General features: G+C 40.1%; 1 protein-coding gene across 4 annotated transcripts in view; it reads left to right on the forward strand.

The window, feature by feature from the left end:
* The window catches only part of agtpbp1 (ATP/GTP binding carboxypeptidase 1), a 37,047-nt gene extending 24,514 nt beyond the window's left edge, over nt 1-12,533 (forward strand). For all 4 annotated transcript variants that reach the window (XM_086030584.1, XM_086030586.1, XM_086030585.1 and 1 more), the window contains 9 exons: nt 67-154; nt 580-724; nt 790-940; nt 1,380-1,560; nt 1,640-1,769; nt 1,856-1,987; nt 2,066-2,242; nt 4,723-4,874; nt 8,691-12,533. In XM_086030584.1, the coding sequence (XP_085886710.1) occupies nt 67-154; nt 580-724; nt 790-940; nt 1,380-1,560; nt 1,640-1,769; nt 1,856-1,987; nt 2,066-2,242; nt 4,723-4,874; nt 8,691-8,928 (1,394 nt within the window). In that variant the 3' untranslated portion in view covers nt 8,929-12,533. The remainder of the gene's footprint in view (nt 1-66; nt 155-579; nt 725-789; nt 941-1,379; nt 1,561-1,639; nt 1,770-1,855; nt 1,988-2,065; nt 2,243-4,722; nt 4,875-8,690) is intronic.
* Nucleotides 12,534-14,843: the final 2,310 nt, after the last annotated feature.

Raw genomic sequence — 14,843 nt, forward strand, 5'->3', positions numbered from 1 at the left:
GTTTGTGTACGTGTATGTTAATGTTTGTGTGTGTGTGTGTGTGTGTGTGTTTGTGCGCCTGTTTAGGCATGCAGCCGCTGATTTACTCGGTTCAGGAAGCCATCAGTGGCAGGCCTCGCTGGGTCAGAACGGGAACAGACATCTGTTACTATAAGTAGGTCGGATTCATATAGAACAAGAATATCGCTGGCGTTGGGAGGAATTACTGTACCTCCAAAATCATCACTTTTCAAGAGAGCCCAATTACATTTTTGTTAAATATTATGACTGCATTTCCCCTGAAATTACGACTTTCTTCTTAAAAAAAAAAATATATATATATATATATATATTTTTTTCTTGTAATATTGAAACTGTCCTTTGAGCACAAATTAGAAACTTTCAAAATTGCAAACGTTTTTCCTCCCGATACTCAGTTTTTTTTTTCTCTTATGATATGCACCTCCGTTCAGATGAGATGACTTTTTTTTTTTTTTTTTATGTTACAGTACCATGCTTTTATTTGTGCTAAAATTGCAATTTTCATGGCATATCCATATATACAGTTGTTAAGGCTTCTATTTGCCTCCCCCCTCCCAGGAACCATTTTGCCAGAAGTTCCATCGCAACTGGCGGTCAGAAAGGGAAGTCCTACTACACAATGACCTTCAGCACCACCTTCAGCCACAAGGATGACGTCTGCTACTTTTCCTATCACTACCCGTACACATATTCCTCTCTTAAGGTATAACTACAGATCGCCCGTTGTGGACTGAATTTTTCTGACGTGAAATGCCAATTTGTTGTCAGATGCACTTGTCAAAGCTAGAGGCAATGAAGGCACCCGAGATTTACCTGCGACAGGATGTCCTGTGCGAGACGCTGGGGGGAAACAACTGCCCGCTCCTCACCGTCACCGCTATGCCAGAGTCGAACTCCAGCGATCACATCTGCCAGTTCAGTGAGTCAGGCGATCGCGCCATGTAATATTGCTCTCTTGAAATGATTCACATTTCATTATAATATCACAACTTTATTCGTACTAAAATTACAACTGTGTTAATGTAAAATTGCATTGATTGTTTTTAGTATGACATGTCCCAATGAGCTTTTTTTGACTTTACGTAAAATGTACGCAATGTCTGTCTGAATTTTATTCATATAGAATTACAACCTTTTTTGCATGCATAATATTATGACTGTATTTGCCCTGTATCCCATGTTACAAAGACTCTGACCTTTCGCTTATTAGAACTCTTGACCTAAAATTCAGAGTTTACTCACATAGAATTCAGGCTTTTATCCTCCAAAAATTGCAACTTTATTCTCGTGGGGGGAAAAAAAGGTTTACATTTGAGAAATTGTTAAAAAGAAAAAAAAAAGATCTCCCCTCTCTACAGGAAATCGTCCACTGATCTTCCTGTCGGCCAGAGTGCACCCTGGGGAAACCAATGCCAGCTGGGTGATGAAAGGGACGCTGGAGTTTCTGATGGGCACGAGCCTGCTGGCGGCCACCTTGAGGGAGTCCTACATCTTCAAGATCGTGCCCATGCTCAACCCTGACGGGGTCGTCAATGGAAAGTGAGTGTGGAGGTGTGCGGAATGGGGGCTTGGACTAGACCGGTGGCTTTTAAAAGTTGTGCTTTTATTTTGGCCCTAGTCATCGTTGTTCTCTGAGCGGGGAAGATTTGAATCGCCAGTGGCAGAACCCCGATCCTGAGCTGCACCCGACCATCTACCACACCAAGAGTCTGCTGCAGTACCTTGCACACACGCAACGAGCACCACTGGTACACACCGGTACCACATCGTTGATGTAGGGATTGGTTGTGTAAGTTGTGATGTCATGTGTGGTCACATGTGCGCGTGCGCTCAGGTTTTCTGCGACTACCACGGCCATTCCAGAAAGAAGAACGTCTTCATGTATGGCTGCAGTTTGAAGGAAACAATATGGCAGTCCAACATCAGCGCGGCGTCCAGTGACTTTGACGAGGACCTAGCATACAGGGTGAGCGCATCTCAAATCACACACAGACTTAAACACACACACTCAATGTTCTGCTTCTCATTTTTCCGATATTTTCAGGCCCTCCCAAAGATCCTCTCCCAGATCGCGCCGGCCTTCAGCATGGCCAGCTGTAGTTTCGTGGTGGAGCGCTCCAAGGAGTCGACGGCGCGCGTGGTGGTGTGGCGGGAGATCGGCGTGCGGCGCAGCTACACTATGGAGAGCACCGTCTGCGGATGCGACCAGGGCAAATATAAGGTAACGTCTTGTGACCTCATTTTGACGCACAGCTGCGAGACCATGCCAAGTTTAATTTCGTTTATCATTAGCTTTTTTAATTGAATGCTCTGCTTCTTTTCTGTGAAGCAGTTAGAAAATGATGAGACAAAAGGCAACATTTTGTGTGAAAATCAATTTTAAAGCGGAAGTCAACCCAAACCTGTTTTTTTCAAGAATATGTTCCCAGCAGGCCAACTAGTTGAAACACGGCATTCTGATTCATTTTGCGTTTGCGGAATATATGTAAAGCAGCAAAATGCACTTGTTTTTAGCCATCTCTGGGGGCGGCCATTTTGTCCTCTGTCAACTGAAAATGACATCACAACTGCTCACAACGACCAATCACGACTGACCTGTTTTCTGAATCTGATTGGTCGTTGTGAGCAGTTGGGGTGTCATTTTCAGTCAACAGAAGACAAAATGGCCGCCCTCAGTGGATTAACACTTTTCCCCAAAGCAATTATCAGATATCAAACATATGCCCTGTTTCAACTAGTGGCTTGCATTGAACATATTCTTGAGTTTTTATTACGAGAAAAAAGTCTTGAGAAAAAAATTGTAATTTTATGTCAATAAAGTTGTAATTTTAGTTAGTAAATGTGCGATATTGGGTGAAAAAAATACTTTATTTTATATAAGACTAGAATCTTAATATTAGGACAAACAAAGTCATGATATTACAAGAAATAAATTGCTATTTTTTTTACAAAGGAGACAAAAGACAAAATTTCATGTGAACGTCATGATTTTAGATGTTAATTTTAATTTGTGAAATTATAAGAAAATGTACTTGAAAATCTTTTGTGTGAATAAAATAGTAATTTTAAGACAAATAAATTTGGTGTGTTGTGTGGAGAAATACATTTTAAAATAATAAATTGTAACTTAGGGCAAATAAAGTTGCAGTATTATGAGAAATAAATTTTATGTGAATGAAGCTACAATTTTAACAACAATGAAACTTTCAATGCTTCAATGAAAAAAGTCATAATTTTATATTAGCAACATGGTACTACTAGAAAAAGATAAAATTGTAATTGTACATGCCACTCATTTTTCTGATGGACAACCTCTGACTAAGAGGGCAGTTTCCAGCAGGTGGTGCTGCAGTCCCTTTTTTGCATTGACCGCTCTCTTTAATCAACAACCTTGCTTGACGACAGAGGAACTGTTGTGAAGGAAAGCTTTGGGAATTGAAAAGTACCCACGTTGTTCAAAGCATTTGTCCATGTGCACGGCCCGACATTCAAACTTTTTAAGTGGTGGCCGGATCAGCCAAGTTGTGAGTTGGCTACTAACTATTTCATTTTTAGTGTCTTCATTCTGTATAATTACAATAATGATAAATAAATGGCCATGACCATAATACAATTAAGGCATTGCAAATGTCCAATTTATTATTAATGCTTCAAAGAATTCATCAATTACACAATGATTGAATTACATACTTAGCAATGACAATTGAACAAAGCACAACATATAGATGTATATTGTTGAATATAAAAGCAACAGTCCCCAAACTTTTTAGTGCCACTGACCGTTTTCGTGTTAAAACCAATGTTGAAGGATTGGCAAAGAAACAAATAAAAACAAATGATTAAAAATATCACTTACCATTAGCTACGCTTCAGCTAGCCTGGTCTTATGCCGTATTCTGACAAGTGTTACGATAAGTCTTGCTGTTGGTGCACGTTGTCCTACAACTTCAATGATGAATTCAGTTCTCGTTAGCACACAGTTATTGTCCACATATTACTGCACATAATAATCTGGTGCATCATTTTGCATTGCTGCCTTTGTCGTTCTCTTCTGTAGTGCCGCTGCCACTTGGATTAATCAATTCAAGCTGGTGAAATCGTCTAGCCGAAGCTAGCATCGTGAGGATCACTCCGATTTATGCCCCTTGACCCGGTCAAGTGTGTGCTCGTTACGTTTTGTCATTGCGTCATCGCAGCATCCTGATCGTCAGGGTGATAAAAGAATTTTATGCACTTTTAGGCCTTTGTCGGCGACCGTGACTCAGAAATTTGGACTGGCCGGTGTCTGAAGCTGGGTAGTGGCCCAACACAATGGCGAACTGGCACTGTGGCCACCGGGCCACCATTAATGTTGAACCCTGAAATGTGAAGGAGCACACGAATCTGGCCCAGCATTGGCCTTCATGCAGGGAAGGAACAAAAAGTGCTCTGTGAACGTGTGTGGTTGACTGTGCGTGTACTGTATGTGTGTGACCACTTCACTATTGAGACTTCAAGGACTCACAACAATACACATGAGTTTGCACTTCCTGTAATGGGATTACAGCAATGAAGATGTATTGACAGCAAAACCTTTCCTCGGGTTGGTCGTTCCTAGCATTGAAGCACAGCGCCAAATTCAAGTCAGTTTACGTCCAAGTAGTTGTGTGACAGGTTATCTTTGCGTGAAATTGATGTTATCATGAATGTACATGTGCGCAGGGGTTTCAAATTGGCACCAGGGAACTGGAAGAGATGGGAGCTCAGTTCTGTGTGGCCCTTCTGAGGCTCAAGCGAATGACGGGGATCCACAGCCATCAGCACCTGCTGGACCTGGAGAGCGACCTCATTGGGACACAGCCGAAAGTAGTCAGGTTAGAAATGACACTCAAAGGACATATAAGCGAGCTGATCGCTTATAAAGGTGAAAAAAAAGGAAACAAGATTTGATATGGTCAAAGTTTCTGAATACAATCGGAGAGAATCTTGTTTTGGGTGACTATTTGAAAAGTATTATATTCTTGGGAAAAAAAAAAAAAAAAGCACATGTCCTGATAGGACCGCGTAAACACACACGCATTGTAGTGCTCAGAGGTAGTACTCGGTATACGGGTAGTCCTCAACGACGCCACCAAGGCCCCATGGTTAACGATTGTGCATAATTTATAAAAAAAAGAAAACAAATTGTAATTCTTCGTGAATAAAGTAGGAATCATAGGACAAATAATGTTGAAATATACAATAAATCAAATTCGCATGTAAATATAGACGTAAATTTAAGGCACATCAAGTTGTAATACTATTGGAAAGAAGTTGCTTTTTTAAGTGAATAAAATCTGAATTTTACAGCAAATAAAGTTGGAATATTCAGAGAAAAAAAAAAATCACTGCCCAAAAAAAAGACTTTCTATGTTAATAGTCATAATTTTAGGACGAATTAGACATATTAGAAATATTAGAAATATTAGATGGCGGCACGGTGGTCGACTGGTTAGCACGTCCGCCTCACAGTTCAGAGGTCGTGGGTTCGATCCCGTCTCCGGCCTCCCTGTGTGGAGTTTGCATGTTCTCCCAGTGTCTTTTCTCCGGGCACTCCGGTTTCCTCCCACATTCCAAAAAAAACATGCATGGTAAGTTGATTGGATACTCTAAATTGCCCCTAGGTGTGATTGTGAGTGCGGATGTTTGTCTCTGTGTGCCCTGTGATTGGCTGGCAACCAGTTCAGGGTGTCCCCCGCCTACTACCCGAAGACAGCTGGGATAGGCTCCAGCACGCCCCGCGACCCTTGTGAGGAGAAGCGGTACAGATAATGGATGGATGGATAGAAATATTAGATGAAAAAAAATGTTTTTTTTACAACAAATGAAGTCAATTTGAATATTGTAATTTTATGTGAACACAGCAGTAATATTAGGACAACCAAAGCTGTAATATTTGAGAAAAAAGGCCATCATCCAATGTGGATAAAATTGTAATTTTATAAAAAGTAGGATGAAAAAAAAGGACATCATTTTATGTGGACGTATTCATAATTCTAGGAACACTAGGAACTAGGAATTCTAGAACATTTCACCTGACCAAAATATGATTTCTTTGAGAACTAAATCCAGAATCTTCAGAAAACTACGTTTTAATTTCCATCCATTATCTGATCTATATAATTAATAATTGCCGAGGAAAACAAAGTAATATTACAAAAGAACAAGCATTTTTTTTGTCAATAATGCTTTTGATTGTACAGACATTTCTGAAGATATGTTGTAACGTTTTGAGAAAAAGGTCATCATTTTAGGACCAACCAAGCAGTCATATGCGTCTCAAACCAACTCATACATTCCAACCGACACTTTTAATATCACTTTTCACAAGAGTCATTGTGAACAAAAGGACAACAAACAAACAAACTAACTAACGGTGAAGCAGACATCAACTTTCACCTGTACTGTACCCAACCTTTGCCACTCTCTTTCAACAGACGACAAATTGTAACAACAAGCTATTTGTTTACGTAATCATTTGGATGTTTGCTGTCTCTGTTAAGTCAGTTGATGGCTTTATTCTCCAAACCACTTAATGCTCACCCACCAGCACCACCCTCCCATGAGCATCTTCATCTGGCCTTCTCCCTCTCCTCTGCTCTCATATTGATAGGCGTTCATTCATCATTGATGCCTTTGATCATTAAGGGACTCGCAGTGTTCTCTCCCCGGCGATTGGATGCTCTCAGGCAGGCAGACCGAAATGCTAGCACTTAGCATTTAATAGGTCGTCGTTGCAATGATATTATGGCCATTGGGAGCGTCTGCCAGTTTGTAAAAGGCAAGATACGGTCAGTTATGTGTGCGCGGCGCGCGCGCGCGGATGTAAACGATGTGTGTAGTGTAGAATGGAGGAAAGAGCTATTGGAACCCAAAGAAAAGGGACATTTCCTGTTCACTCGCAACTCTCATCACCATTACGCTGCACACATTTACAGTACGCCATTTGTATGTCTCCCTCCCACTTGTACCGGCACAACACTGGAGTGGCGGCCCCGTGATAGACTGCACCCCCCCCCCCCCGACCCCCCCGGGATCGCATTTCAGACCATTAACACCATTAAAAGGCCACTAAAGCCACTAAAACCTCAAAAGATGCAGCAGGCGTTTAAGCATTGGGACCCACGGGGAAAGAAAGAAGGAGGCGTCCTTGGCTAGCCATTTTGATTCCAAATTACCATATATCGTTTTTTGTCACAATGGATAAACATATTCAAATTGTATGCATTTAAAAGCTTATGGGGCCATTTAATAGTATGTAGTGCCTTTTTAGCCTTCTGTTTGAAGACAAAATAACAGGGACTTAGGTAATCCAAAAATATCTTTTGAAGTCTTGCATGTTATATTACCGGGTTTTTCGGACTATAAGTCGCACTGGAGCATAAATCGCACGAGTCCAAAAATGCCACATGACGATGAAAAACTGTTTAAGTCGCATTTTGGGGGAGAAATTGATTTTACAAAAGATTTAATACTTCTGCTTGATACTTGGAAAAGCCTCGATCAGAAATTGGAGGATTTGAATCAGAGCAAATCATTCGGTATTGTCGCACACACTCCATTTCAGAAGGTAGCGGTAAATGCACTAAAAGTATTTGCCAACAGCCAAAATAAAGTAATTGAAGAAATAGAAGAAGAAAAATGAGTCGTAGCAACTAGCGTGTGACCTATGGTGTTAGTTTGCTGCCGCCTCTCACGGCAACAAATGAAGGGACCGTCTCCCCAGTTAGCTTGCTAATTTAGCATGCGACATCCGCCAGAGCACCAAAAGACGCAGTAACCGACCAGGATTCTACCTTCGGTCACAATGCGACGTGGGATACTAGTTCAATTCAGCCATTTTAAACTAAAAAGAAAAATGTATCCGTAGATTGAAGCAGACGTTTTGAACCCAATTGGAACTCGTTTGTTGCCATCAACACAATCAGGGAACGTGGTTTTTGGGTGCAAGCGCGAGCTCTTATTTGACTATATAAGTCACATCTATGTCTAAGTCATAAAACCAGCCAGACTATGAAAAAACATGCAACTTTTAGTCTGAAAAATTAGAAGAAAGAACTGCACTTTTTAATAAGGATATAGTAATTTAGCATGAATAGCTGCTGCACAAAGAACGTAACTAATGCACTTTTTGTCCCTAATGGGCTTTTATATGCACTGCTCAATGACTAAAATACATTTGAACTGTGAGGATAAGCACATCAGATGATGGATGGAGGGATGAATAATGTGCTAAACAGTGGTGTCCAAATTTAGCCCAGTGGGCCATTTGCAGTCCACCGTCCATGTTTTTTTGTTTTTGAAAATAATGTATTTCCCGCATTTAGTGTATTTTTGTTCTGCTATCCATGCCAATGACACCGTGACAGGCAGAAAAAAAAAACTCTTTCATTTGATGGCAGATACAGCAAAAAAGTGTATTGTTTTTGCATTTCAGTTCATTTCAATGGGGGGAATCGATTTCATATACTGTAGAGTAAATTGAGTGGCGAGATTGGTCACGTAAGCCCACGTACTGTACCACTGTGTATACCTTTTATGACATTTTTGTTTTTTAAATATGGGTCTTGTTTCAATCAAGACTGGGAAATACCGCATGGTTAAACTCATAGTTTTGATGACGGCGCATGTGTTTTTGTGCGGCCCTGCAGCAGCTGCCCCACCACCTACGTTATGGACGAGGATGAGCCGTCCTTCCTGGAGGCGGTGGATTACAGCGCCGAGAGCAACGACGAGGACGCCGAGGTGGACCTGGAGGCCGCCGCCTCCGCCATCACCACCACCGCCACCGCCGCCGCAGACGCCGGTGAAGTTCCGGAGAGGCTCTCAGACCCCGAGAACAATCACGACGCTTGGAAACCTGAGCCTGTCACCACCAACAGCCAATGACTGATTTTTAAAAATCTTTTTTAATTTATTTATTGTTTTTTTTTTTTTTTTTCTTTTTTTTTAGTTTCAATTCCAAAAACAATGGAGGTAACCACACTCACATCTTCCATTCTAAACACTTACCGTCTCTCTCTCTCAAAGGCTGGATTTACACTGCATATATGATAATTTTACTACGTTTAACTTTAATGGTTTACGAAAATGCACATAAGCGACAACGATAATAAATATAATACAAATGTTAAATGTTACAAACACTGACTAAATACAGGTAAACTCCTTGGTCTCTACCAAGCGTTCCTAATTGGTCTCACCCCGCATTCACAACGAAATGATTTTTCTTGGTCTCATTTTTTCATTTTATAGATAAATAAAATATAATATTTTAGATCATAAAAATACCTAGCATTCGCACAATGAAGGTTTTGAATCAAATAACAAAATAACCACTTACTGTAAAAAAATCAAAAATTCCAGTGCAATAAAAATACCATTGCATAAAAATTACCATTCAACAGCGACACAAAATTACTGAATAAGAAACCAACATTTTGTGACAAAAATCAACTCACTCAAAATTGTAATATTGAGCTACTATGTTTGTCGTCCATATCATTCCAAATATGCAAAAAAATATTCAGACTACTCAAGTTGCAGTACAGTGCAGTATAAAACCCAGGGTAAGCACAACTAAGTCATGTCTACCATCTACTGGTCAATGGGGATATTGCAACTTAAAACCACAGTCAATGCATACAGTATTTGCGGTTCGGCACCTGCAAGTATCCTCCGATTTTTTTTCTTTTTAAATTATTTATAAATATTATGTGTTTTTCCATTTCTTTTTTTTTTCCTGGGATTTTTTTCCTTTACACGTACACCCCTTTTTTGTGGAAAATGTTTCATTACTGTATCTCAGTGTTTTCTGGACTTTTTATTTTTTTGAATTAATCAATCAAGGGACCACCCGTGGGCCAACAGTTGCCCATCACTATACTAAATAGTACATAAAGCTGAAAATTACACACAATGAATAAGGTTACATTTCAAGTCCAGCATTAGATGCACATTTTACCGTACTATTGAACTCGCTGATGAACACAGCTTACACACCTCACATTGCCCTCGCTTGACCCATGTAGTGTAAATCCAGCCTGAAAGCCGGCCACAGCATAAACCTCAACCGCAACCGAGGCGTTCTGGCATCCGCGGGTCCGTTTGACCTGCTGTTTGGTGCAACACTTCAGACAATTCCCCCTACAAACGGGAGCAGTCACCATAGATGACTTCTTGGAATTCCTCATGAATTTCCGTCCATAATGACTCTGGGGTGGCATCGGAGGCTCACACGGGCCTCCATCTTGACACAGAAGCTACCCAGGCTAGTCCCTTCCTCCCTCCCTCCCTCCCTCCCTCAAAACCAAGACACCTGCCTTCTCACGCTCACCCTGCACTTTAACTTGTTTACTCCGCACTTCCTGTCTTAACATGAACTGTGGTTGAAACCTCACTACTGAACTCAAGTGGCCCCCGTGTAGAAGGACGCTTGACTACGCTTGGCCTCGCAAAGCATCCCTCCGCCCCACTTTTAAGTGCATTGCACATACAGTGGAACCTCGAAAGTGGAGCGCCTCTTAAGTTGTAAAATTCAAAATTCCACCAGAAATGTTGTTTTTTTGGGGGAAATTTTACATTTCCGTGCCATCTTGCAACACCTCATGTGAGATCTCAGATCAGGGCGCTTAACCAGGCAGTCATTTATTGTCAATAGCTGGTCATTTGGGGCGCACAATTCTGGAGGTTTAACATTTAACAAAAGAAAAAAACAAATTTGAGTAGGAATGGAATTACTACTTTCTGTTACGTAATAAGTCATCCATTCATATTCTCGAGTTCTTACTCTGTTTAGGGGAGCTGGAGTCTATCCCAGGGCAGGGCACACATATAGACTGAAAACCGTTGTCGCTCACGTTCACTCACACAATTGAATCCGCAGTGACTTATATAAAAAGGTTCAAATCGAAATAGAAAAAGGCCATGCTATTATAAATAATAAAACAAGTAATAAAATACTGTATTCCCCCACAATTCATACAATCATTTTAGCATGTTTTCACAGCCCAATTTTGACATCAATATGTTCCTTCTTTCAAGTTGGAATTTTTCAAATTCTAATTTCTTGTCAGAATTTTTTAAAGAATTTTTTGAGAATCGTGTTTTTTCACGGCATTTTTCAAATCCTCGGAATTCTCATTTTTCAAATCAATTTTAAAAATTGTGCAGATCATTTTTTATTTTTTTGCTTCAACATATTTTTTCTAATCATAATTTCTGTATACTTATTTGTAAAAATACAAATTTTGACATAATGATATTTAAAATATTTTTTAAAATAATTTATTCAGGTCAAAATGTTTCAAATTATTCATTGCTTCTGTCCATCATATTTTTGTTCTCACATTTCAAGCCATTTTTGAAAATTGTTTCTGTCACATCTTTTTTTTTTTTTTAATCCTTAAAATAAAATGTTTTCAATAGAATTCCGAAGTTTTTAATTTTTTTTTTTTCTTACTTGCTAAAAGCAAAGGTACACTCTGCTTAACTTTTTTTTTTCACTCGTATGACTGCAAAAAAAAAAGAGGTTTTGCCGTTGTCATTTACTGTTAAAGTTTAGCGAGTCTTTTTCACTTTTACATTACAACATATGACATATAACACTGGCCGCGTTAAATATTAAATATAAATATTAAATATTCACTGACGGCCACAGTTTGACCCTGGCACGGATTAAATCTCTTTCCCCTCTTTGCTTTGGAGAAAAGCTGCTGTGAAACACCAATGAATATGAGGTTCTCCTTTCAAGGTTTCCACTGTTTGCCCTTGTGCCGTATACCTACCCCCCCAAAAAAAAAACGTGTTTATATGACACAAATGTTGAATGTTCACCACGACATTGCAGTGTACACACAACATGCAGCAGTAAATATTGAGCTTAAATGGACCAGAAGCCGCATAGAACACATTCATGATGTTTGTACCTTTATATTTACCCACTGTATCCACATATATATACTTACGAATACATGCATACGTGTGTGTGTGCGTGCGTGCGTCGGCGTGTGTGTGTGTAAGATGGTGCTGTTATGTATTGAGAGTCTAGCTATAGACTGTGAACATGCTTTTTTTTTTCCCCCACTTGAGATATTAATGGAGTATTGTTTCTGGGATGCAACCTGCGTGTATGTATATTAGGCATCGGAGCATTGGAGTGCCGAGGTGCGTGCGTGCGCGTGTGTGTGGGTGTGTACGGTTTTTAAGTTATTGCATTATTCAGCCGCACTAATGCTTTGCTACTGTGTTCCTTCTTACAATTTGATTATACCAACCCTCTCACCATTTTCTCCCTCCATCAAAAACCTCTCCATCCTTTTTTTTTTTTTTTAACATGCATTTTGTTTTCACTCATGAGCGTCTTAACAGTGTGTGTGTTGTGTGTCTGATTGTAAAACAAATGAAAATTTGTTTTTGTTTGTTTTTTTGTTTGTTTGCAGAAGCAAAGAGTCAAGAAGAGGTCAGAAATAAAATGTGAACGTGATCAACTATGATTCATCAGCACTTTTCTGAGTGTGCGTGCGCGTGCGTGCGTGCGCGTGTAAACGTGTGGGCGTGTGTGTCGTGTGCTGCAATGACCACACGAACTGGCGATTGTAAATCGGTTTCGCGAGCTGTTATGGATTGCACTGGTTTTGGCGTAGTGTTTAGCAGAGCTGGGCATCGCTTAACCGCCGCCGAGTTTCCGTCTGCGCATTTCATCGAGCCACGTGATCCCAATCGGTCCGAGTCAGCCAAACGACGTCGAGAACGGATTTAAACTGTGCTGCGTCACACGCAGGCGCCGCACTCGCCGTTGTGTGGCCGAGGAAGGAAAAAAAATTAAAACAATGTGGTGTACCTTGCGGTCCCACAGACGCAATGACATGGGACCCCATATTGTTTTTATTTCATCGATCACCACGTTGTACGTGAGTGTGTCTGTTTTTGTTTGATATTTTTTTCTTTGTTTGGCGGCATGTCTGCTCGTGGGGCGCCTGCGTGTGACTTTAAAGAGACTACAATACAATGAATATCACACACACTGTCACAATCACTAATATGTGCGTTTTTTTTTTTTTTGCAACTAACAGGCTCAATTAGGTTTTGGGTGAGGTCTAGGGTCAGGCTTTTAGGGTTACAGGCGGTCTGTTAGAGTTTCTGTTTACAGTTAAGGTTGCGGTTATGACGTTAGGGTTAGAAGCGTCTTCCCTGACAACGTTGATGTTATTCAACTTTTACGAGCTCAGTGAACCTTGGAGCTTCCACTCCACTTTATATTCACACAATTAAACTTAGTGTCTTTGCTTTTGTAATAGGCCGCACACTTTAATGCAGGTCGTATAGTACAAGTGAAGATAAAAAAAACAACAACATTCAGCCACTTTGGTTGTTTTTTTTGGGTTTTGCCTCAGGTTTTCCATTATTTGGGCCTCTTTAAAATGATACAGCTTGCTTTTCTTTATCTCCATAAACAGCTTAGTCGACTCATTACCGCCTTCTCTTCCCTTGTGTTTGGGACATATAGAGGACAATGATGAATATCAAATATAGACAAATAAAACACAATAGAAAAGTTCTCTGCATGATGCAGTGCAGTTGTACAAGCACGATAATATGGACACATTTGATTATATTGTTAAATGTACATTGCTTTCATAGTTTTAACAACTCAGCGGAAAGGGTTAGATGTTTAATTTTCCTTTTAAAGATGTGTATTTGTTTATTTTTGCAGGACTAAAGCTGGTTCAGCCTTATTATTGTTCTTAAGTCATTTGTATTTCCTACCCTATTGGTGAGGGTGCCATTATTGTATTTCTTTTGAATGCCAAAATAATAATAATAATGACAGTGACAACAATAATAACAACAACAACAACAACATTAATAATAATAATAATAAAAACATCAATTGCAAAGAAAACAAGACCAATAAAGAACAGGTATTTATGGGTATTTGAATAAAACCACTGATGGCTTTTAGGTTGTGATTATTAATAATGTTTCTGTGTGGAAAAAATTCATGCATCCTGATGCCAAAATGAACAAGACAAAAGGGCTCCAAACGGTCCCCATTGAGGCATAAAGAAAGAGAGGGATAGAAAAGCTTCCGGTCCCTTCTGTCAATCACAGCAGCCGAAGTGCTCTTGACAAACACGACACCAGCAAACAAGGCCGATTCCGTCCCCGACCCCGCATGCCCCCTCATCCAAATCCCCCTCTAGCATCATCCATGAAGGGTTTTTGATGGAAGAACGGAAAAGTGTATGCTCGTTGCCAAGACGACTTTGAACCCCCTTTTTGCTTTCAAATCAATCTTGCTCTATGTGTGTGCGTGCGCGCGCGTTGTGATGCAGTGTGGGAGCTCGCAGCGGGCCAATTAGCGCAGTGGGCCGACTTGGCTACTCGTCAACCGCTCTGGTGGTCCTACTGAGGGGACACAATGGCTCCTGTGAGAAACTACAAGACCGCAAGGAAGAAAGGGGCCTGTAGTGTGTTTGTGTGTCCGTGCGTACGTGCGTGTGCGCGTGTGTGTGTTGCTTAATCCCACTGGAATTTTGAAAAAATCGGTTTGATGATAAAAATGTCTTTTTTTTAGGTGCATGTTAAATACCGCAATAATATCGATATCGCTATATTCAACAACCATATCGCATGCATATATATATATATATATATATGTATATGTGTGTGTGTGTGTGTGTGTGTGTGTCTGTGGTCATTTTTACATTTTAATTGTACAGTGTATATAGTTTTGGGATTTTTTTTTAAATTCACTATTAATTTTAAAATGTATTTTCTAATATGTTTCAATGAATTTTTAT

The sequence above is a fragment of the Filicampus tigris genome, chromosome 5, assembly GCF_054856515.1.
Source record: "Filicampus tigris isolate MCC_2025a chromosome 5, RoL_Ftig_1.0, whole genome shotgun sequence".
Classification (NCBI taxonomy): domain Eukaryota; kingdom Metazoa; phylum Chordata; class Actinopteri; order Syngnathiformes; family Syngnathidae; genus Filicampus; species Filicampus tigris.